At 48.3% G+C, this 24,241-nt stretch overlaps 1 protein-coding gene across 14 annotated transcripts; it reads right to left on the minus strand.

Annotated features, from left to right (window-relative positions):
• Positions 1,603-22,865, minus strand: LOC100627471 (carcinoembryonic antigen-related cell adhesion molecule 20). 14 transcript variants are annotated; one of them, XM_013988679.2, is made up of 12 exons: positions 22,477-22,851; positions 18,916-18,993; positions 18,060-18,338; positions 17,304-17,597; positions 15,722-16,000; positions 12,207-12,485; positions 9,593-9,707; positions 9,300-9,385; positions 8,442-8,503; positions 8,067-8,102; positions 7,467-7,589; positions 1,603-4,084 (listed from the first exon to the last, which is right to left on the minus strand). In XM_013988679.2, exons 1-12 carry the CDS (start codon positions 22,526-22,528, stop codon positions 4,031-4,033), a joined length of 1,737 nt encoding a protein of 578 aa, XP_013844133.2. In that variant the 5' UTR covers positions 22,529-22,851; the 3' UTR covers positions 1,603-4,030. The 14 variants fall into 14 exon arrangements, 13 of the variants coding, with proteins under 13 accessions (XP_013844133.2, XP_013844134.2, XP_020950166.1 ...); XM_013988678.2 differs by having other exon boundaries at positions 2,076-4,084; positions 7,467-7,610; XR_001303703.2 differs by lacking the exon at positions 9,593-9,707.

A 24,241-nucleotide genomic window follows, 5' to 3' on the forward strand; every position in this document is an offset into this window, starting at 1 on the left:
GATGCATGAGGCGTGGCTGGCTTGGAAAAGGCCGCCTCTGGGCTCTGCTTGACGCCCCGGAATGGCAGTGAAAACAGGATCCGGATGGAAACAACGGGGACCCTTCCTGGGCACCTGCTGCCTGGTCAGACGCTCCGCGTGCATGGTCTCCTTTTGTCCTCACGGGAAAGATAGTTGCTACAAACTCATTATACAGCCCAGGGAGCTCCTATCAAGCCCTTCGAGAGTCTGGTTTTGTACTTAATGATAGTGAAGTCCTTTTGTTTTTTAAATTGAATTTTCTCTTTGCTACCTATAAGGGCTTAAGGAGGTTTCCTATCCGTTCGCCTTACTCTTTGTCTTCATCTCTTGACCGTTTTCCAGACTCAGTTCCAGTCACGATGGCCTTTACATTTTCTCCAACAACTCAAGCAGGCTCTCACCTCAGGACTTTGGTGTGTGCTGTTTGCGCTACCTGGCAGGTTCTACCTCTGAGGATTCCCCTATCTTTAGGCTAGTGTCATCTTCTCAAGAGGTATTTCCCCCACCTTCCCCCAACCATTGTAAACTTACAAAAGAAATCTTCACTCCCAGGTACTCCTTGCTTCCTCCCATCTTTATTTTTTTCTCTAAAGAACTTGGAGTTCCCTTTGTGGCTCAGTGGTTAACGAAACCGACTAGGAACCATGGTATGCGGGTTTGATCCCTACTCTCGCCCAGTGGGTTAGGGATCCGGTGAGCTGTGGTGTGGGTCACAGACGTAGCTTGGATCCCATGTTGCTGTGGCTGTGGCATAGGCCAGAAGCTGTAGCTCCGATTCGACCCCTAGCCTGGGAACTTCATTATGCCGTGGGATCAGCCCTAAAAAGCAAGCAGAAAGAAAGAACTTTTCACTGATATTCTATGTACTTTAGGTATTTATTTAGTCTATTGTTTATCTGCCTTTTCCACTGGACTGTCAGCTCCATAAAGGAAATGATTTATATCTGTTTTGATCACTGCCCTATCCCCAGCACCTAAGGTACCTGGCACATAATAGCTGCTCAATTAAGTATTTGTTTTGAATAAAGTTTCCTGGCCCTACATTAAACACTTTAACATCTCACATCACATTAACTTCCCATACCCACCCCACCCAGGGGGAAGCTGAAATTTCCATGCTATATGAAAATAGGGTTTTGTTTGTTTGTTTTTAAGGCCACACCTGTAGCACATGGAGGTTCCCAGGCTAGGAGTCCAATCAGAGCTGCAGCTGCCAGCCTGCCCCACAGTCACGGCAACACAGGATCCAAGCCATGTCTTCCACCTACACCACAGCTCACGGCAATGCTGGATCCTTAACCCACTGGGCGAGGCCAGAGATCAAACCTGCGTCCTCGTGGATACTAGTCGGGTTCGTTACTGCTGACCACAATGGGAACGCCTCATCTCTCCCTTTTAAGCAGCTATTCTTTTTACAGAAGTAATATGAAATAACTTATGTTAGACTGTAAGGGCGGAGCTGGTATTTGAGTCCAAGAAGTCTGACTCTGGAGTCCATGCTCTTAACTCTTACAATATTTTGCCCCTTGCCTGCACATCGGTATCTTTCCTCTACATAGCAGGACTAAGTTTGCAAACGAGGCAGAGAAAGGTACACATTTATTCATAATAGAAGCAAACAAGTTCTACAAGTAAATTTAGTAAGATAGATAGAGACATTAGGAAAAAACCTCCAAAACCCTACTGAGAGAGACAAAAGACATAGAAATGCCACGTTACAATGGTTGTGTTGGAAAGATGTCAAATCTTGCAGACCGATGTACAGATGCAGTATACATAGGACAGAATCACAATGGGGTGCTTTGAGCATTAGTTCATCTTTTTTGGCCTCACCCACGGTACGAGGAAGTTCCTGGGCCAGGGATCCAACCCACACCACGGCAGTGACAACATCAGGTCCCTAACCCTCTGAGCCACCAGGGAACTCCTCGTCTTCCTTTTTTTCAGTTTACATGTTTTGACTTTTTTTATTTTTTTACTTTAAGCTGTTATTTTTTTACTTTAAAGCATTGGTAATATATAATGTAAAGGTGACTTTGTTTTTTGTTAGGTCATTTTTTTTTCTTTCAAAATGAACTGGATGGTCATGTTGACTTCCAGGAGCACCAGAATCCCTGACCTAAGCTGAATATTATAGGGACCTTGAAGAACAGAAACTCCTCCTAGAAAGATGCCCTCTAATCCAGAGATTTCTCTCTCAGGTGTTGGGGGATTGACTGAGACCAAGTTTCATAATGAGGCTCTGTTTTTGGGGAGCTGGATGAGGGCTCGCCATCCACTGGAGAGCCAGGAGGTCACGAATCCATTTGCTTTAAAGATAAAGAGAGAGGGAGAGTGTGACCCGTCCCTTGGAGATTCAGGGGGAAGCAGTTCTTGGCAGGAAAAAAAAAAGGACTGTCCTTTTCCTTTGCACGATCCTCTGCCTCAAACTATAAATGTTGGAGGGACCAACATTTACTTTGTTAGTCCCTGCTCTTCTCTATCTTCATCTCCTCTCTTGGGGGTCTGTAGGGGAAAGGGTTAACTCAGCAGGCCTGAGTTGCTCAAACCCTGCATATTCCCCTCAAAAGGCCTAGCTTAAAGGACTTGATCAGCTTCTAGGAACTAAGCTTCTGCAATGTTCTATCAGATAGAGGTGTTTTTGCACACCTGTACCCCTCTGTCTAGATAGTTATACAAGCACGGTGATCTGTAGTGAACACACCTGCTTGCCTCCTGGGGGTCTGGAGCTTCAGCGACGGACCCGCATAAAGACCCTGAACACGCAGATTCAGGGTGAGCCTCCCTGGTTGGCAATGCTTCCCGTATGTGGTCACCTACTGCGGGAATCCCCCTGTGACTCCAGAGAAGGGACACCTGGCAGCTTCCTCATGTTTTCTTTCAGACGCCACTGCTTACACCCTTTCCCTTTGCTCATTTTCCTCTCTGTCCTTTTGCCATAATGAACCATAACAATGAGCATAACAACTTCCAGGTCCTGTGAATCCTTTCAGCAAATCACTGCGCCTGAGGGTGGTTCTGGTGACCCCCGACACACGATTTCATGGAGCCCCCTAACTTCAAATCCCACTGACAACTCCCAAATGTGTCTCTATAGTCCTGCTCTGTCCAGACCTTCAGGAACATCTGCCTACTGGATTCTCCAATTGATCCTTGATGTGTCTAAACCAAATTCTTGGTTGTATATCCCACATTTGCTCCTCCCACACTGTTGCTTCAGAAAGTAGCCTGCCGATCATTCCATTGTTCTGGCCAGGAGCCTGGGAGTCACCCTTGACTCCTCTTTACTTTTGGCAAACCTTGTTCTCTCATCTCCATCAATGAGTCCTTCGGGGTTCTAAGAATCTCATGCCCGCACCTCCCCAGGTGCCTGATTCCCATGGTTCACTCTATGTTTTCTCTCGCCAACTCTTCCTCTCTGTCTATATATATAGCATCTGCAGCATATGGAAGTTCCTGGCCTAGGGGACAAATTGGAGCTGTAGCTGCTGGCCTGCACCACAGTCACACCACTCCAAGCTGCATCTGTGACCTACACCGCAACTTGCCACATGCCAGATCCTTAACCCCACGTGCCAACTCTTGATAGCTCCTTTTTCTTACTTCTCTACCATGATTTGAAAAGACACGGCTTATCGGACTCCTGTGTACACCCCATACTCATCTCTATCTGATCAGACTCACACTTCTCCTTGGATACTGTATCTATCAACAGTGTTTGCCAAGGATGGGCAAACACTATGGCATCCCCAACTCCTGGGTGTCAGATCTTGGCGGTCTCATTCTAGGTCACTTTTGCCTTGTCTCTATTGCGTTTAAAGAAAAAGGAGTCAAAAGCCTGAGATTTGATGGGAGCTAGGGTCCAGGGCCTGGAAAACACATCGAAACAGAATGTCACAAGCTCTACAAAGAGATAGGCTGGAATACAATATGTATGCAATACAAGTCATTGAAAATATGATTGGGCGTGATTTCTTCAGGATTTCTGGAGAGATGATCTCTGCTTCTGTTAGACGGAGGAGTTGATGTGGCAGTAAAGGTTGTGCTCTGGATTCACCAGCACCTATTATACAAAGAGAAGAGGTGAGTTGCATTTCTAGGTGGACCTTCCTAGTCTATTGCTGTAGGGGCCCAAACACTCTAGCATTCTCCTTTCCCACCTTTGAAAATTCCAAAGATCTTCCTCGTTTCTTGCGGTACTTCAGTCACGCTGGAACTTCTCCATTCCTTGAATGGCCCATTTACGTCCCCACTGTGGAGGACACTCTAAAGGGACCCCCATACTCCTCGCCTTCTGGTATTCATACCCTTATGTAATCCTTCCTTGAGGGCAAGAGCTGTGATTGGCTTCTAACCATTAGACTATGGTAAAGGTGACAGGATGCACACGCTTACACGTATGTGATTCTGTGATCTAAGATCATGACTTCTGTCTTGGCTTTGAAGATGCAAGATGCAATGTTATAAGCTGTGTTAGGCAAGGACTACATGGCAAAGAATTGAGGGCAGCCTCTGGCTAACAGCCAATAAGAAACTGAGGCCCTCATTATGACAGCCTGCAAGGAATTGAATGCTGCCAATAACCATAACAGCTTGGACGTGGATCCTTCCCCAGTTGAGCCCCAGATGAGACCTGAGACTTGGCCAACACCTTTATTGTAGTCCTGCAGAAGACCCAGCTGAGCAGCCCCTCGACTCCTGACCAGGGAGTAAATGTGTGCTGTTTTAGGTTGCTGAGATAGTAAATGTGTGCTGTTTTAGGCTGTGAAGTTTGTGATAATTTGTTTTACAGCAATAACAAATTCTTTCACTTTAGGGCCTTTTCACTGGATGCCCCTCAACTCGGAATGTTCTATTCCAGACCCTTTGCATCGTTTGTTCCTCCTCATCCTTTGAGAACGTAGCAGACACTGAGGTGGCTGACCGGACACTCTTCTCCAGATTTGCTCCCTTGCCTGCTTCTATTGAAGAGACTGGGAAGGATAATGCCTCATTTTCTCAGCCTTCCTTCCAATAAGAAATGCCATTTAGGAGTTCCCGTCGTGGCGCAGTGGTTAACGAATCTGACTAGGAACCATGAGGTTGCGGGTTCGGTCCCTGCCCTTGCTCAGTGGGTTAATGATCCAGCGTTGCCGTGAACTGTGATGTAGGTTGCAGACACGGCTTGGATCCCTCGTTGCTGTGGCTCTGGCATAGGCCGGTGGCTACAGCTCCGATTCGACCCCTAGCCTGGGAACCTCCATATGCCTCCATTTGCCAAGAAATAGCAAAAAAAGACAAAAAAAAAAAGAAAAGAAATACCATTTCATGGCATTGCAACCCAAGGAGATATAAGAGGCAGTGTACTGGGTGAGATTTCCAGGAAGAGCTTTTGCTCTACCGATAACAGGGAATAAATGTGACTCCTTTCCCCAGACCCTGATGAAGATAAGGACCTAAGAGGCTATGTTTGTACCAGTTCACAGCTCCCTGGAGGCTGACAAATTCAGCACAATGCATGCAACAGCCTGAGAAAGCGTGCTTCTCTCTGGAAAATTTGAACCCAGAAACCTTTAAACAGCAGTAGAAGATGCTGTCATACATAATTATACAAGTTGTAAAGGAGCCGTGACCAGGAAACTTTCGTAGAAATTCCATCTGGACTAAGGAGAATGGAACAGATTCATTGATCAGCAAAAATGGGCAACCACATAAGAGAGAAAAACTTCCTGATAACATTCGGTCCCAAGTAATTTCTGTAATTGAACTATCTGAGATTCCCCAGTGTTTTCTTAATTACTCTCCATTTTACCTGAACTCCTTTCAAGGGGTTTGTCTTTCTTATTAAAAATCCCTGAGATACACATAGACATTCACATCTTTTGAGAATGGTTCATCCGATAAGTAATGGAGCAGAGTGGAATATGATGCCCTTGCATGGGCTGGATTAAGGAGGCGTGAAGAAGAAATAGAAGGGAAGAGGATGGAATGAGAGGGAAGAGAAAAGAAGGAAGCAGAATTGAATGGAAAGGGAAAGGGTGAGGAAGAGGAAGTGAAGAGAAAAGAGAGAAGGACGTGGAAAGAAAATGAAGAGAATGGAAAAGGAAGATATAGAATGAGAAGAAATGGAGTGTGGTGGAAGGAAAGCCAATCAAATGGAAATGAATGTAAATAGTGACACTGACTATTCCAGAAGTGGAAGGAAGGGTAGGCGATAGAATGAATGGAGTAGGTGAAATATATGGATGTAAGAACAGGATGAAAAGGGACAAGAAGGAAAAGAATAGAAATGAAATACAGCGATGGGATTGAAATGGAGTAGACAGGATGGTACTAGACAGTAACAGAATGTGAGAGATTAAAATGAACAAATAAAAATGAATAAAATGTAAGAGGGGGACGTGGGAAAGAAGGGAAGGGATGAAAGCAGAAAGATGGACTAGAACACAATGAGAACAGAGTGCAGTGGGATAGAATGCAAAGGAATGACAGCAAGTGGAGTGGATGGGAAGAGAGGACAAGGAATGGAATAGAAAGAAACAAGAGGAATAAAAGGAATGGAAGGGAAATAAAAGGAATTTTTCATGACCACACCCGCAGCATATGGACGTTCCCAAGCCAGGGCCTGAATCTGAGCCACAGCTGCAATCTACGCCACAGCGGTGGCAATGCCAGATCCTTTAACCCCCTGCACCAGGCTGGGGATCGAACCCACACCTCCACAGTAACCTGAGCTGCAGCAGTGGGATTCTTAACACGGCACCATGGCAGGAACTTCAATGAAAGGAATTTTTTTTTTTTTGTCTTTTTAGGGCCACACCCATGGCATATGGAGGTTCCCAGGCTAGGGGTCTAATCAGAGCTGTAGCTACTGTCCTACACCACGGCCACAGCAATGCCAGATCCGAGCCACATCTTCGAGCTATACCACAGCTCACGGCAATGCCAGATCTTCAATCCACTGAGCAAGGCCAGGGATTGAACCCACAACTTCATGGTTCCTAGTCGGATTCATTTCCACTGCGCCATGGTGGGAACTCCAAATGAAGGGAATTTTATGGAAATTAATGAAATGGAAAGAAATGGAGTGGAGTGGAATGGGGAAAAAAAAAAAACCCTAAATGGAATGGAGAGGAAATGGTTGGAATGAAGTGAGAAGTAAATGAAGTTAAATGGATAGAAGGGAAATGGGTGGAGTGAAAAGAGATGTGATGGAAATGTGGGCTGCTGTACAATGGAGTGGACTGAAAGAGAATAGGATGAAATGAACCAGCAAAAGTGACAGGATGGAAATGGACTGAATTGAAAAGATTGAAAAGGATGGAAATGGACTGAATTGAAAAGATTGAAAAGACTTTCGAAAGGAATCTCTGGATAGTTTATCCTACAGTCTCCTCAGCAAGGAGGAAAGCAGCTTGGTGTCAGCCCCTCTATCTGTCCAAAGACTCCATGTGGCATAAGGATACCTCATAGTTTGACTCTGTGTTTCCCTTTGGTAGAGTTGGGACCGATGGATCCGATGCCAGTTTGGGCTGTGGCTTCCTGGGGCCACGAGAATAGCCCCCATGGACCGCTGAAGATGATTCCTTCTGGAAGTGAACAAAGAGGTCCTTTAGGACCCACAGGCACAGACTGCCTTAGAATTAGAGCATCTGGAAAGTCGACGTGTACTCCCCAGTGATCCAAAGAGAAAGTGATTCAACCAGGTTCTTAAAATGTATCAGAAACAAAAGGAGGCTTAGGACCCAGGACTCAGAAGCCTTCCCTTTTCACCTGGCTACTGCCACAACCTCTACTCCAAAACTTCCCTTCCACCCCAGCACTTGCTAGGCCAGTGCCACCTCATTTCCAAGCCCTGGGGTTAGAAGCAGCTCAGTATAGGAGCCAGAGTCCTAGAATATGACCCAGCTCCATGTGAGGCTTTGGGGTACCTTCTCCCCATTCCTGGCCCTGCAAGGCTCAATGAAAGATCTAGCCAAGATGGTTTCTCAGACTTGTCACATAGAACATTCTCGGATTGTGTTCCCTTGCAGCTTCTTTCATAAAATCAAGCAGGGACAACCCACCTCATGGAACTCCCCTGGAGGGTCCTGTGTCAGCACCTGAGGGAAAAGAAAGTAGTGAAGAGATCATGGGGCTTGGGATGAAGGACACCCCTGGAAATGCTTGGAAATAGCTTGGGCCTCAGAGACAGTTACATCCCCTCTGATTCCTGGGGTGGGTTCCAGGTTAGGCATTGTCATGCTGAAGAGCAAGAAGACAAGGAAAGGGATGAAAAAGACTTGGAAGGTCTTGAGATCCCCAGAAAAGCCAGGGAGGAGATGCGGAGACACCCAAGCTGCCACCCACCCCAGGAAGTGAGGCCAGAACAGCCTTCCTGGAGTGAGGAAGGGCCAGATAGTCAGGGGAGCAGAGAGGGTTCCTCTGGAGGTTCTACCCACCTTTTTGACTCGGACCTGTTCTTGAGTGTTGGGTACATTGGCATACGTGGGCATGGGCCAGTCTAGAGAAAATGAATGCCAGCCCAGGGCTGGAGTTAGGAAGAGGTATGAGGGAAGGGTCTATTTGTCCAGGTCACTTCTAGCCCCAAGAAGGATGTGGCAGAAGCCTTCCTTCCTTTCTTCCCAGGACTCCCCATCACATCTCCAGTGATCTTGACCAGGGAATGTCCTGGAAATCAAGGTCTGGATTAGATAAAGGCAGATGGATGATACAGATGAGCACCAAAGTCTAATATCTAGCCCCAGTTGTGCTAGGGTCCTCTGTAGATGGTGTTTATCATATATCTTTCCTGGCCTTGGTTTTCTTCTCTGTGAAATTGAGCTGTATTGGACAGTTTCTAGAGGACTTCCATTTCACGAACCCATCATATGAGAATCTTAGGCCAGACACAGCAAAGGTGTTTCATTTCATCTTTGGTCAACTCCTATCCATCAGCAGAGGGTGGCTGAGGCACTGGGTTGAGATGGACTATGTGACTGGTTTTGAATTTAGCAGGGAAGTGTGTTGTGATCGATTCTCTCTGTCTAGAGCAATCAACTAACAAAGTTTTCTGAGAGTAAGGAAGAACAGAATGGCAGCATATTGCTATATTTGTGTTATGGCTATTGGAATAGGCAAAATCCCTCAGAATTCTTGACCTGATTGCATCCATTTTCCAGATGGGGACACAGAGGTTCTGGGTATACAGGGCTTGCCCATGACATTATAATGACCTGGAGGCAAAGCTGGGAGCAGAGACCTAGGCTCTCTGCACCAGCCTCTTCCCTGCTCTGGGCATCAGCTATGGAGTTACTTACTGCGACCAGGCTCTGCAGGATGAGTCGTTTCAGAGGTGGGTGTCCTGGCCTCAAGGATGAGGTCCTCTGTTGTTCTCCTTGAGGACCTGAAACCCAGAGAACCTCATTCTTCTATGCCTTTAGTTCCTGCCCATCTCCACAGGCTCTGCCCATATCCCATGTCCATTTTGGGCGATGTCCCAAACCCTCTCAATTCCCCATGCGCCATGGATACCGTTCAGCACCATGGTCAGCACCAGGTCTGCAAGCAGGTCCCCTGTGGGGCACACCCCCTAACCCATTCCCAGCTTTACCCTTTGGCATATCTGATGTAGAGGAAACAGGCCAGCCCTGTGGCCAGGGCAACAACAGCCACACTCCCGATGGTAATGCCAGTGATGGCCCCTATAGACTGGGACAACTGGGGACCTGGGGAAGGAGAAAGAATCAGGACCTGGGCCTGACACACCCTCATCCTTGTCCCCAGCCCCACTTCCAAGCTTGTGGCTTTATCTCCACTGTCGTCTGATGAGCGCTTGTTTTCCAGCCATTGGGAGGCAGAAGTTTGTGGTAGTACTAGCATCATTTCTGGAATCAAACAGCCTAAGTTCACATCTCAGCTGTGTGACCTTGACCATGCTACTTAACCCCTCTGGGCTTCAGTTGACTCTTCTGTAAAAATAGAAATAACAAATTCTTTTTCTTTTTCTTTCTTTTCTTTTTTTTTTTTTAGGGCCGCATCTGGGGCATATGGAAGTTCCCAGGCTAGGGGTCAAATCAGAGCCTACACCACAGTCACAGCAACACAGGATCCGAGCCATGTCTGCGACCTGCACCACAGGTCATGGCAATGCCAGATCCTTAACCCAATGAGCAAGGCCAGGGATCAAACCCGCAACGTCATGGTTCCTAGTCAGATTGGTTTCTGCTGCACCATGACGGGAACTCCTAAAAATAGGGATAATATGAGGCCTACTTCATATGGTTGCTGGAAAGATTAAATATATATATATATATATATGTGTGTGTGTGTGTGTTTATATATTCATGTTCCCTATATGTGATGTTTAATATGTTCAATGTAGGTAAAGTATTTAGACCCATGGGCAGTGATTGGTGTTAGTGTGATGACGTTGCTGATTAGGATGACGGATCAGATGTGGCCAAGTATGGCCAAAGGAAAGGACTTCGGCAACCAGAAACCTGGCTTTCCCCTAAGTGAGTCACCTTTGACTCTCTGGGGCCCTGTGAACATTGACAAAAGTGACTTCTCTTTCTGAGTCTCTTTCCTGCACCCGTAAAGTGGGGGAAATGGTACCTACTGCATGGAGCTGTCACAACAATGAAATGAGATCATGAATGCCTGGCCTCCAGTAGGTGATTGATTAATACACGGCAGTGGTTACCATGAACAGTGGCCTACTGTTTACCCATCCCACTTCCGCCTAGAACCTTTCTCAGTGGGGTGAAGTACAGCCACAGGAATTAGGAAGGCAGCCACCCGAGGGTCAAGGTTATGAGGAAAGGGTCCCACTTTGGAGGGGGTTTCCTGGATGCCATAGGAATTCCTGACTTTATTCTCTGAGTACCCATTTCTTTAAAGGCCGAACAAGCCTCGTCATCTGTAACCTTACAGGCTTTATGAAAGATTAAATGAGATCCCCTGTGAAAGTACCAACACAGTGCCTGATACTTAGTAGGTGCTTTATAAAAGGCAATAACGATGATGATGGCGATAGACGCTGCCATGTACCAAGCTCTAAGCTCCCAGAGCCCTTCGTACCTGATCCAATTCAAAACCTACAAGATCCCTGTGACCATCAACTAAACTCACCACTTCCTGACTCTCTGCTTCTCCATCCATCCTGTGGTCTCAACAAGACCAGAGGTTGTTCTGACGAAGAAATGAGATAGTGTGGGAACCTGTATGGGGCCCTCCACTCTTTGGACAACTGGGAACACTGCTCTTGAGATGGCCAGCCTGGTTTTAAACCCCAGGAATGGGGCTTTAGTCTCTAGATCTCAGTGTCTCCTGAACGGTGGAGAGACCAACAGGCCTGCCTCATAGCTGGCTGGCCAAGAGGACCTAAGAAATCTTTGCTGATGGTATCTATGGAAAGGCTGGCTTCAGGGTGTGACACAGGCTCAGTAAAGAATCATTTTATTTAACACACACAATATGCCAGGCACTGCCCTAAGAACTTTACCAATGTGAATTAATCTTCCACAACCCTATGACATAAGCACAAGTTTGATGTCTGTTTTACTGGCAAGGAATCAGAGGCCCAGAGAAGTTAAGTAGCATGCCCAAGGTCACACAGCATTGGAGCCAGGTTGTGAACAGCGACTGGCTAACAGTGATACTGTGTTGCCTTCTCAAGAACTCAAGACAGACATACAGAGGTTTGGAGAGTTCCTTGGTGGCTCATCAGGTCACAGATCGGATGTTGCCACCGCTATGGCTCTGATTACACTGTGGTGCGGGTTCAATCCCTGGCCTGGGGAGCTTCTGCGTGCCACAGGTTCAGGAAAAGAAAAGAGAGAAATACAGGGGCCTTCCTGCCATCACAACCAGGTTGTTATTAATACAAGTTTTGGCTCCCCCAGTCAGCTTATTCCTTCTCTCCTTGACTATCTCCTTGACTCACTGTGCTTCTAAACAACTCTGAAATGTAAGCATCGCAAATCCCATCTGTAGGTGGGAAAACTGAGGCTCAGAGAACCCTGCAGAGGCGGCCAGGGCACCCAGGTAGGAAGGAGCGTCTCTAGAACCTGAGTGTTATGAGTTGAGATCCCACAGCTTCTGATTAGGAACCTGCCTCTGCAGGACACTCGCAGTCACCCCCTGCCACCCGAACCCAGGGGAAGGAAGACCAGCATCAGGAAAAGTCCAGGTGACCCAAGGAGAAGGGGCCCTGAAGGACTCACCCATCACCCTGACCCGGACGGAGGCGGAGCTGGCCAGGTGGGTCAGAGAGTTAAAAGCCACGCAGTTGTAGGTCCCCTGGTGTTCCCAGGTCAGGGCCTCGATGATCAGCTGCTCCCCCGTCCACACACTGGTGGAGTGTTCAAGGGTCCAGTGAAACTCAGCATCTGGCTGGGATTCAGCCCGACACTGCAGGGTCAGGCTGGAGTTGAACTCTGCCTTGATGGTGCTGACCGCCTCGGATGCCGGGCCCCTGGTGATGTCCGCTCGATCAGGGCCATCTGTGTGCAGAGACAAACACACGCACCCATCCTCCACTGGCGAGATACCTGTTCCACTCCATTCAATCCCGCATTGGAAGTTCTCCCCCCCCCCCCTTTTTTTTTTCTTTTACAATTCTAACTAAGGGCATTCCAGGTTGTAGCCTGGAAAACAAAGGCTCTTCCACCTGCTGTTCAAAGGAATCTCAGTGAGAACAAGAAAAAAATGCTCCCTTTCCTCCTTGGCAGCCCAGCAAACGGATTATAATCCATAACACAGATGAGGAAAATTTTGAAATAAAACAAAATTAAAATAAAAACAGAGTTCCCTGGTGGCTCAGTAGGTTAAGGATCTGGTGTTATCACTGCTATGGCTCAGGTCACTGCTGTGGTGGGGATTTGAGCCCCGGCTGGGGAAATTCTGAATGCCACAGCTGAGGCCAAAAAAAAATTTAAAACAAGCCCCCCACCCGCAAAAAAAAAAAAAAAGCCAGAAACCTCTGCTCTTGCAAAACTGAATTCTAACAAAGGAGGCTTATAAGACATCCAGGCTTTAGAAATTGTTGGTGTGTCCTGTGAAGGTAGCCCCTAACTTCCAAAAAGCTCACAATTCTGATGGAATCTCTTACTTAATAACTACCAGCCCTGTGAGAATACTGACACTTACACCTATGTATTCTCAAAGGCAGGGATGCTCGTAGCTGTTCTTTGTAAAGCCAGAAGGAGACCAGTGGTCCTTGGCTCTCCTCCCGTATCCGTGAAGGAAACAAAGGATATGGCTGGTGGATTTCTCATGCAAAACCAAGAGTTTGAGTCTTAAGTCCTTGTGAACTACTGGAGGGAAGGAGGCAAAGTTTCTAGTTGCAACAGCCCACAAGAGAAGGAAAATCTTGCCCTTGCCCTTAAATATCCTTTGAATCTGTTCACGTCTCCCCATCCTAACCCCTAGCCATCAGGATCCCTCATTCGTCCACACCCTGGTCTCCCCGTCCTGGTCTCAAATCCTCCAGGGAGCAGCTAGAGGTGTCTTCCTAAGTACACCTGCCCACTCTCCTCCCTACTCGGATTCCCTAGTGTCCTTGGAATGAAGCCCATGGCTTATGAGCTCATTCACAATCTTGAAGACCCCTCCAGCCCCACCACTCACCTCTCCATACCTCCCACTCTCAATCCAGGAATAAGATCCACTTGGATATTCCATCCCTGCCACAGCCTCTCTTGCCTCAGAGACATCGCATACTCTCTTCCTTCTGGAATGCCCTTCCCCTGAGTCTCTACCTACTTACTTGTCCTTCAGATCTCAAGGTAACATCGCCTTTCATGGCGAGTCTTCCCACGTCCCCCAGACTGGCAGGGGCTTTCTTTGGGGTCCCCAGATCTCTCATGTCATGGCAGCACCTAACACCCTGTATTTTCTTTGCTTAATTATTGATCTCCTGATCCTGAGTAGGCTGTGAGCTCTGAAAGTCACAGAGCCTGACTTGTTGCTCAGTATAGAGAGAGAACAAATTAGACACTTTTGATTGAACGACTGGAGTAGGGAGGAGAGAGCAAGAGAGAAAGGGAAAGCCATGTACTTAGTCTCTGACTCGCTGCCCCCTTGCTAGTCAGTGCACAGAATAGACCCCCGCTTTCTCTCCCTGCAGACACCTCTGCTCCCCCAGTCTTCCCGAGCTTAGTTCACAGCCTCTACATCCTTTGAGTAGCTCAGGCAAAAAAAAACCTTGGAGTCATTCCTGACTCTTCCCTTTCTCTTTGCTTCATGTCAGTTAGCAGCGAATCCTGTGAGTCTGATATTTAAAATACATTCACAAGAGTCCCTGCTGTGGTGCAATGGGATGGGTGGTGTCTTGGGAGCCCTGGGATGCAGGTTCGATCCCTAGCCCTGCACAGGGGGTTCAGGATCTGGCGTTGCCACAGCTGCAGCTTAGGTCACCACCGAGGCTCGAATCTGATTCCTGGCCCCGAACTCCATATGCTGTGGGGTGGCCAATAAATAAAATAAATGGAATGAAATCAATGAAATAATAATAAATACAGTAAAATAAAAATAAAAATAAAATAAAATAAATAAATTAAATCCATGGCCTGACCATGTCTCTTCACCCACAACTGCTACCCTGGCTCAGCCTCATCATCTCTTGGTGGACGGCTGCGGCCCCCATGAGAAGGCACCTCACAGTGTAATGACCAAGGGCCCGGCTGCTATATCCCCACATCCCAAGCCTCTCCCAAGCTGCACCCTGCCAGGACCTAAGCGTAGGGGGGGAACTAAGGCAGAGCCCTTTCAGGAGGGATGGGCGCCTCAAGAGTCCTGACAGTGTCCCTTTAGACCACGCCATGGTCTACACGATCCTACCCAACGTGCTCTCCCTTTCTCCCTCACTTGGAGTCGGACTTGCATCTCAGTGCCAGCCTTTTGAGGCTCTCCCAGCCTTTTGAGGCTCCCTCCCTTGTTCTGCACAGGAGCATTCCCTTAGTAAAATCCTTGCATGTCTAATTCCATGTTGGGGTCCACCTCTCCACGGAGCCAGACAAACCCAAGTCTTTCTCTAACTCCTCCCTCTCCCCTGCTTCCACCCCGTAGACAAGGGCCAGAGAGACCTTGTGACAACCTAAGTCTAATGCTACCTCTCCTCTGCTCAGAGCCTTCTGTGGCTGCCAGTGTCCTCCCCACGGCTCACAGCTGATGTTCAGCCTGAAGGAGTCGCTCCGGGCCCCGCTGCCCCAGTTCCAGACCCCGTGTGCTCTACTTCCACTCTCCGGACCTCTTCCGTTCCACTGCCCCCCTCCCCCGACTGACTTCTCCAGTCACCTTGGCCTCCTTGTGTTCCTCTGACATGTCAAGCACAGTCCACCTCAAGTGCTGGTCCCTCCCCTGGGACTCTCTTCTGCTGGCTATCTGCATGGTTCGCTCCCCGCCTCCTTCTGCACAAAGGCCACCTCCTCGGGGAGCGCCCCCCCCCGCCCCCAACTACCCCAGCCAGGACTGCAACACCTTCCCGGCCAGGCCTGTCGTTCTCACCGCCTCTCGCTCCATCAGTCATACCAGGGCTCGCCCTCGATTAGCTGTTTGTGCTCTGTCTCCCCCACGGGAACATAAGCTCCACGAGGGCAGGTGTGTGGTCTGGTCCAGGGCCCAGACATGCCCCGCACAGAGCAGATATTTGATATTTATGGAATGAACGGCTGGAAGGAACAATTTAAGCAAGGGAGGGAGAAGGGAGGAAGAGAAGGTCCCGGCTCACGAGACTCACAGCTGATGTTCAGCCTGAAGGAGTCGCTCCGGGCCCCGCTGCCCCAGTTCCAGACCTCACACTCGTAGGGCCCCACGTCATCTCGCCGGAGGCCGTGGATGACCAGGGTCCTGTTGTCAGCTGACAGCACCAGGTGCGGGCTGGGCAGGAGGGGCTGGCCCCTCAGGAACCACTGGACTCCAACCCCCTCATGGCTGGTCTGGCAGGTCAGGACCACCAGGCTGGCATTCTCCACAAGATTCAGGTTTGGGGATGTGATGCAAGGCTTGGTCACTCTTTCTGGAAGTACATGAAGACACAGGATGGGGGCCAGGGACCTTTTGCCTGTCTCCCGTCCATACGGGGCCCACAGGGTCTTCCGGTGTATGCATTTTGTGGGTGGTGTGTGTGTGTGTGTGCTTTGCATAAGACCGTATTGTGGGGGTGGTACATCTAAGCCTTTTGTGAGTGTGTGTTGTGTGACAATTCTGTGAATGTGCTATGGGTTTTGTGTGTAGAGAGAGTGTGTGGTGTATGGATGTATTTGTGTGTGTGTGTGTTGTATGTATATGTTTTGTGACAATGAGGTAGGGGTGGTATATATATATATATATATACTTTTATACAGCGAATGTGTATTGTGTATATATTTTCTGGATATGAGTGTTGTGTGTGGTTATACATATGTGTTGTACTATTTGTGTATCACTTTATTGTGTGGGCAGTGCATTTAAACCTTGTATATCTGTTCTGTATCATTGCACACATGGGGTGAGGGTGTTGAATGTGTGGTGTGTGAGGTGTTTTCTGTGTTGCATGGGAGGATGTTGAGTGTCTGTGATGTATGTTGTGTGCATCTACTGTGTGCATGAAATGTTTTGTGTGTATATGTGTTTTATGGGCGAATGAGTTGTGTGTCTATGATATTGCTCCTTGCATATGTGAGATTAGTGTTTCTGTGTTTTTATGTATGAGCACGTCCTGTGTATTGTGTGCATGCTGTGCATATGTGTGAGTGTACTGTATGTACATGTTGTGGGCTCGTGCATATGGTGTGTATATGTGTTGTGTGTCTACGATGTATTATGTACAATGTATTGTGTGTATCTGTCATGTACATGTTATATGTGTCTTATGTGAGTGTGTAGTATGTGCTTTTTATATGGTATTATGTGTGCTGTGTGTCTGTGACGTGTGTTGCATGTATTATGTGTACGGTTTTGTGCATGTTACATGTGTCTTGTGTGAGTGTGTGTTGTGTGTGAGTTGGATGTGTCTCTGGTGCATATGTGTGAGTGTGCTATGCATGCAAGACTATTATCGGGATCTTCATGAGTGAGAGTTGTGTTAGCCTTTGTGTGGATAGACAATCACCTCCCCACTTCAAAAAACTCAAATAACAGACACCCCACAGAGACCCAGCAAGGTCGTGTGGTGGCTGTGCCAACCCAGGACCCAAGACCTTCCCTGTGGTCAGAGCCATGATCTGCCACCAGTCACACAGGAAATGCCCACTCCACTGGGTCCTCCTCCAAGTCTAGGACACTGGTGTAGCTCTGATTCTCAGAGAAACAAAGGAGACATACAGGGAAAAGACACTCACCAAGGACGCGGACTTTAAGGGCACCCAGACGGGACAGGTTGGTGGCCTTGTTGGACACCAAGCACCTGTACAGGCCCTCGTGTTCCTTGGATGCAGCATGGAGGGTAAACGTGCTCGTGGTGGAACTCAAGCTCGTGATGGGCTTGGAGTCATTAGAGAAAAACCATGAATAGTCAGGGTGTGGATGAGACAGTGTTTCCACCGAGAAGGTCAAGTTGGAGCCCTCTATCACCTCAACTGCCTCCCCATTGGGTACACCAGGCTCCAACTTGATTTCAACAGGGTCAGGACCATCTGAGAGAAGAAGAAGAAGAACTGTAGCAGTAATGATAGCATCGGTGACAGCTCTCTTCGGGGAACCTAGGGAGTCAATAGATATTAACTTTTCTCTTCTCCCATCCAAGCTCTGGAACCATTACAAGGAGATGCAAGGGTCTGGGGATGATTACATGTCAGTTTCATCCCTGGGTAAAGCTGGACAGGAAGATACATCTCCTAAAGCAGGCCAGCAAATGCTCCTTCCTCACCCCCTTCCCTGGCAATATTTTGGATCAACCATCTGAAAGTGAAGGAGCTCAGTTTTAGGCCTGTCAAGTTGGAAGTTCCCAGTGGAATCCAAGTAGAGAGGTGACACAGTTATACATCTGGAGTTCAAGGGTGGACGAGTCTGCATTTGGATGGTATGTAAAGCTGTGGGACTTAAGGAGATCACCAAAGAAGTGGGTGAGGGGCTGGGGAGAATGGAGAGGGACTCACAGTACACGATCAGGAAGGTGGGGTTGCTGCTCTGGACCTGGAGGACACCCCAAACTTCACACTGGTAAGTCCCTGCATCCTCCCGCTGGACAGTGAGGATGGTGAGGTTCTTGCGATCCGTGGACAGCCACATGCGCTCATCGAACTTCAAGGGGTGATTGTTGGAGACCCAGTAGATGGTAATATTTACGTCCTTGGTGTCACAGTAGAAGCTCACCCCTTCCCTGTGCTCTATGGCAGTGCCCTGGCTGACTGCAATGGTGGGCTTGGCCAGTGAGCCTACAGGAGAATGAGAGAGAGGGAGACAGAGGCAGAGACTCAGACAAACAAAGACCCAGCAATACACACTCACCAAGGGAACCCAGAGAAACAGGGATGGATTGGAATTGCATGAAGACATGCTGAAGCTCCATGAGCTCAAATGCTGGATCTACTTCTCATTCTAGGTGTGAGCTTAGGCAACTCACTTCCCTTCTCCAAGCCCCATTAAATGGGATTGTACAAATAAAACAGATGGTCTTGGACATGACCATGGGTATCAGCTGCAAAGAAATAAAGCTTGTAACAGGAATGAATGCTGGGGCTCCCTACTCACTTCTTAGCCAACCTTCCTCACCCATGGCCATGACAGCCATGGTCCACCCTTTACCCTGCCCCCAGCACAACTGATCAGAGCAGCTCTTTCCCATTCCCCAACTGGGCCAATCAAGTTTGTCCTGTTGGGACTTTGGGCATGGGACCCTGATGGATGGAGACAGATGGACAGCCTTGTTTCCTATGCCCACGACTCTGCATCCGCCATGAGTCTGGCACGACCAAGGGGTCCCCAACATAGACAGAATAACATCCTTCTCACTTCGGGTGGCTTTAGGCAGTCTGTCACCAAGGGTGAGCTGGGCTGCAGCTGGCAGGCTCCATGTGGTCAAAAGCGAGGCTGGAGGGGGAAAGAAGAAGTATTCAGGGAAGGAAGGGTGTGTTGGGGTGTCCAGTTTTGGTCTTCGCTAGCAGAGGGAGGTCTGAGGTCGAGGATGAGGCGCTCCAACACTAGAGGCTTGACTCCTACCCACCACTTACAGGCTGTGCGCCTTCAGGCATGTTGTGATCTTTTCTGAGCCTCAATTTCCCCACTTGCGAAATGGGCATATTATCACCTGCCTCCTAGGATATCTGTGGGTGGTCATGAATACTGACAAGCTTTAACTGGGTCCCCCAAGGGTCCCTGTCTTTCTCCAATGACACCTGCTCCCTGGAAGTTGCATGGGCAGCCTCCCCTTTCCACGTAGAGGTAGACGGATGCTCAGATGGGTGAGCTCACTTTCCAAGACCATGTAGTGGGTGTCAGAAGCTAAACTTGAACCTGGCCCACCAGCCCCTAAAGACTGCCTGCTCAACACTGTGACATTCCTCTGACCCAGGGCTGGGGCATGGAGCCAGCCCCTGAGCAGAGGGAACTTCTGTTATCTTTGATGGGAGAAAGGAACCTTTGGTACTTCCTCGTCCTTGCCCTCAGGCAGAGGGAACAAGACAGTAGGGGTTTTCAGTTTTCCATCTGGCCATTCGGCACATAGTTTTATGGAAACTCAAACGGTGGACATAGGTGGGGAGCCCCAACCCCAGCAGCCATGCCCGTGTGCGGCTAACCTAATACCCCCCCACCCTTCCCATCAGCTCAGTTAACAGAGCCTGGCTGTCCTGCCCCTCTCCACCCTTCAAAGACCCTAATTTAGCCCAAGCACTGCCCTATCCCCTGCTCAACTCGCGGTGAAGGGCTTGGGCTCTTGGATCCTAGGGAGCAAATATGGACTCTCACGCTTACTTTCTCTACGTCTCTGAGCCTCAGTTTCTTCAACTGCAAAATGGGGAGAAGAGAAGAACTTAGTTCAGTAGGTTATTGTGAGGCCTGAGGAGCTATCAGATGTGACACTATTATTTTTATGATTGTTATTCTACCACTACTGTTATTCTTATTTCCTGTACTGGTATCTCTCTATGTTCAACGCCATTAGAGGTGACGTTCACAACTCAGAGCCTGACTCTCTGGGTTTTGAATCCCAGCTTTGCTGTTTATTTGGGCAAGTGGTGTCCTCTTACCCAAATAGACATCTTGTCTGCGTCTCAGTTTCTCCGTCTGTAAGATGGGGGTCATCGCAGTTTCTGCCTCGTATAATTGTCACAGGAGAAATGAAATACTGCAGGTGCAAGCCTCACAGGTGGACCTCATCATACTCATCCAAGGGCGGAAATTCTCTCCGTGCAAAGCCTCCACCAGGACCCTCCCCGAGGCTCCTCCCCAGAGAAGCCTGCTTCCTGTCCCTCTAGGAGGAGGCCAACGTTGAGGAAAAACCCAAGATGCTGTGGCTGATAACTCTCAGCCTCCCAGGAGGGACAAGGAGCCCGTGCAGCCCGTCTGGGGCAGCCAGGAAGCTCTGGCCAGAGGAGGAGCGGGTCTCAGAGCCACACAGCAAAGCCGGGCTGAGCCCTCACCTCTGCATACCACACATCGCAAAATCACATCTTTACCTCCAAAATGCTTTTTAAAAAAATTAAAGTGTCAGGAGTTCCCGTCGTGGCTCAGTGGTTAATGAACCCGACTAGGATCCAGGAGGATGCAGGTTCGATCCCTGGCCTTGCTCAGTAGGTTAAGGATCCGGCATTGCCATGAGCCGTGGTGTAGGTTGCAGCTTGGATCCTGTGCTGGCTGTGGTGTAGGCCAGTTCAACCCCTAGCCTGGGAACTTCCATAGTCCACAAGTGCGGCCCTAAAAAGCCAAAAAAAAAAAAAAAAAAAATTGAAGTTTAGTTGATTTACAAAGTTGCACTGGTTTCTGGTGATTCAATTTATATATACATATAATATATAATATATATTTATGTATTAAATATATATTTAACATTAATGTATCAAATATATTTTATATATTTATATATTAAATATATTTAATATTAATGTATTAAATATATTTTATATTATATTTAAAATATATAATAGTATGTATCTATATAATATATACCATTAATATATATGATACAGAATAGTATATAATTATATATAATACAGAATCATATATATTTATACTATTGTAAGTATAAATATATTTATAATATAGTACACATAGTATAAATACATACTATACTATATATACTATATAAACAGTATATATTTATATACTATTCTGTATTATATATAATACATATATATTTCATCTAATAACCTGTAATGGAAAAGAATATAGGAGTTCTCTTGTGTCTCAGAGGGTTAAGGACCTGGTATTGTTACTGCAGCAGCTTAGGTCACTGCTGGCCCAGGAACTTCTGTATGTGGCAGGCATGGCCAAAAAATATATATATATGTACACATACACACACACATATATATGTATATACACGTATAATACATTTGTATACGTGTATATCTATTCTTTTCCAAATATAAATACAAATATACACATGTATATACGTATATACATTCTTTTCCATTACGGGTTATTATAAGATATTGAATATAGTTCCCTGCACTATACAGTAGGACCCTGTCATTTTTTTTATACATTAATGTACATCTATTAACCCCAAGGTCTTTTTTTTTTTTTTTCTCTTTTTAGGGCCGCACCTGCAGCATATGGAGGTTCCCAGGCTAGGGTCTAATCAGGGCTATAGCTGCCGGTCTACGCCACAGCCACAGCCACGCAAGATCCGGGCCGCATCTGTGACCTACACCACAGCTCAGGGCAATGCCGGATACTTAACCCACTGAGCAAGGCCAGGGATTGAAACTGCATCCTTATGGATGCTAGTCAGATTCGTTAACCACCGAGCCACAACAGGAACTTCACCCCAAGCTCTTAATTTATCCCTCCCCCACATCTTTCCTCTGTAAATCTGTTTTCTGTCTCTGAGTCTATTCCTGTTTTTCAATCCAAATATTCTAGCTTCTCCCTTTTGCCTCAGATGCCCTTTAAGCATCAGTGTCACATCCATCCCCTGTCCTGATGTGTAACCTGGCCCCTCTGGGCTGGCACGTCTCCCTCTGCCTGTCTCACTCCCGTCTGTTTCCCTGTCTCCCTCTCTGACTCCCTCGGAATCTATTTTTCTCGGAGTGTCTTTAAAGTTTTCTTGCTCTTTATCCTGCCTCCCTCTCGCCTCTCTAGTTTGCCCTCTCGTGCAGTTTCTACTCTTATTTTCACGGTCTGTCTGTCTCTCTCTGGTTCTGGTTCTGGTTCTGGTTCCATGGTTCAGATTCCATCTCTCTCTGCATGTATGTTGTTGTCTCTGCCTCTGTTTCCCTTTGTCAATCTCTTAAGTATTTCTGTTTCTATTTCTGTGTCTGTGTGTGTGTGTGTGTCTTTTGGGCACATGCACGCACACCCACAGCCACACCCTTCTACCCCCCACCCCGCCTGAGGGGAACAGGCACTCACCTGAGAGCAGGAGTCCTGCCCAGTGGTGGGCCCAGAGGGCAGTGGACGCCATGGGTCCTGCCACCCGGCTTCAGAGGGCCAAGGGGACCACCTCCCCGGCTCGCTCAAGCAGGCACCGTCCTTTTCCGGCTGCGGGCCCTCCAGCTCCCTTCTCTTCCCCTCTGCCCAGCTGCAGACTCACAGGCTCTTCAATGACAGCACCCCCCCACCTCCCCGGGGGCCGCCAGGGGTGGAGGCGGGGAGGAACTTCGGCTGCACCTCCCTCCTCCGCCCCAGGGTTCACGTTCCTCCTTCTCCTCCTCTCCACTCTGAGAGCCCCGGAAACCCTGGAGTTTCCCCCGAGGTGGCAAAGGAGGAAGCAAGCCCCACCCTTTGGCCCCGGATCCCCTGAGGAATTAGGCTTCCTCCCACCCGCTTGACTTCAAGGAGGGGGCAGCCCAGGGAGAGGCAGGGCCAGATGTTAAAGGGGCCTGGAACCAAGATTATAAATACTCAACAGCTATTGCAATAAAATCAATAACGGTGGCTCCCGGTGGTCAAGGGCTTAAGAAAACCAGCCCCGGGGGTCCCACTGTGGCTCGGCAGGTTAAGAACCCAACTAGTATCCATGAGGATGCAGGTTCAATCCCTGGCTTCATTCACTGGGTTAAGGATCTTGCGTTGCCACAAGCCACGGTGTGGCTTGGATCTGGCAGTTGCTATGACGGTGGCACAGGCCAGCAGCTGCAGCTCTGATTCGACCCCTAACCGAAGAACTTGCATATGCTGCAGGTGCGGTCCTCAAAATTTTTTAAAATAATAATAAAAAAAAGAAACCAGCCCCAGAGCCAAACTCACCATGAGCAGCCTGAAAATACTAAATGAGCTGAAGTGATGCTTGTGATACGGATTCCTGCTCCTAAACAAAGGTCCTAGGGTCGGAAGGGCGGGATGCAGAGAGAGAGTGAGTGCCTGACTCAGCCTGGGGGGAGGGGGCAGGGAAGATTGCAACTACATCATTCCCCCCACCCCTGACACACACACACACACACACACACTCTCCCAAACTCTTTGGCTCCTTGGGCTGAGGGCACCAGGTTCCAGTGAGCCAGCATTCCAGACCCCCCACCATCCATCCCATCCTGTCCTCCCCAGAATACCTGAGGCTTCTGACCACACCCCCACCACTCCTCATCCAGGCTTCGATCCCGCCTGCCTCTGCTCCGTCTCACCCACTCAGCGGCCCCAGCCCTCCTTCCCTCCACCCCACCCAGGAGGAAGAGCCCCCACTGGCCTGGGCTTCCAGATCTGCCTCTTATAAGGGAGGAGATTTCTCTCCCTAAATCTCTACTAACCCACCCTCCACAAGGCAGGTTGTGTCTTTTCCTGCCCCCCCCCCCCCCGCCACAATAAAGGAGGATTTCCTGGGCCCTTTTCCTAGCACATCTTCCACTTTCTTTCTAACAGGTGAAAGTAAACCCAAGTCCTTCCTGCCCCACACCCTCTCCTGCCAATCTCATCAGAGCAGGCTGGCTCACTGCTGTGTCTTCAGCTGACCTCCCAACCCACGTTGCCACGCTATGGCTGCCTCCACCATTCACAAAGATTTATTTGCCCTGCTATGTGCCAGGCACTATTTTGGTGTTGAGGGCGTGCCAGCAAGTAAAACACAGACCTCAGCCCTTAAAGAAAGTACATTTCATGCAGGGAGAGTGGAGGTTTGGGGGAAGACAATAAGATATGTGATAAATAACTGAATTATCCGTGGTGTTGGAAAGTGATGGTG

The sequence above is a fragment of the Sus scrofa genome, chromosome 6 (genome assembly GCF_000003025.6).
Source record: "Sus scrofa isolate TJ Tabasco breed Duroc chromosome 6, Sscrofa11.1, whole genome shotgun sequence".
Classification (NCBI taxonomy): Eukaryota; Metazoa; Chordata; class Mammalia; order Artiodactyla; family Suidae; genus Sus; species Sus scrofa.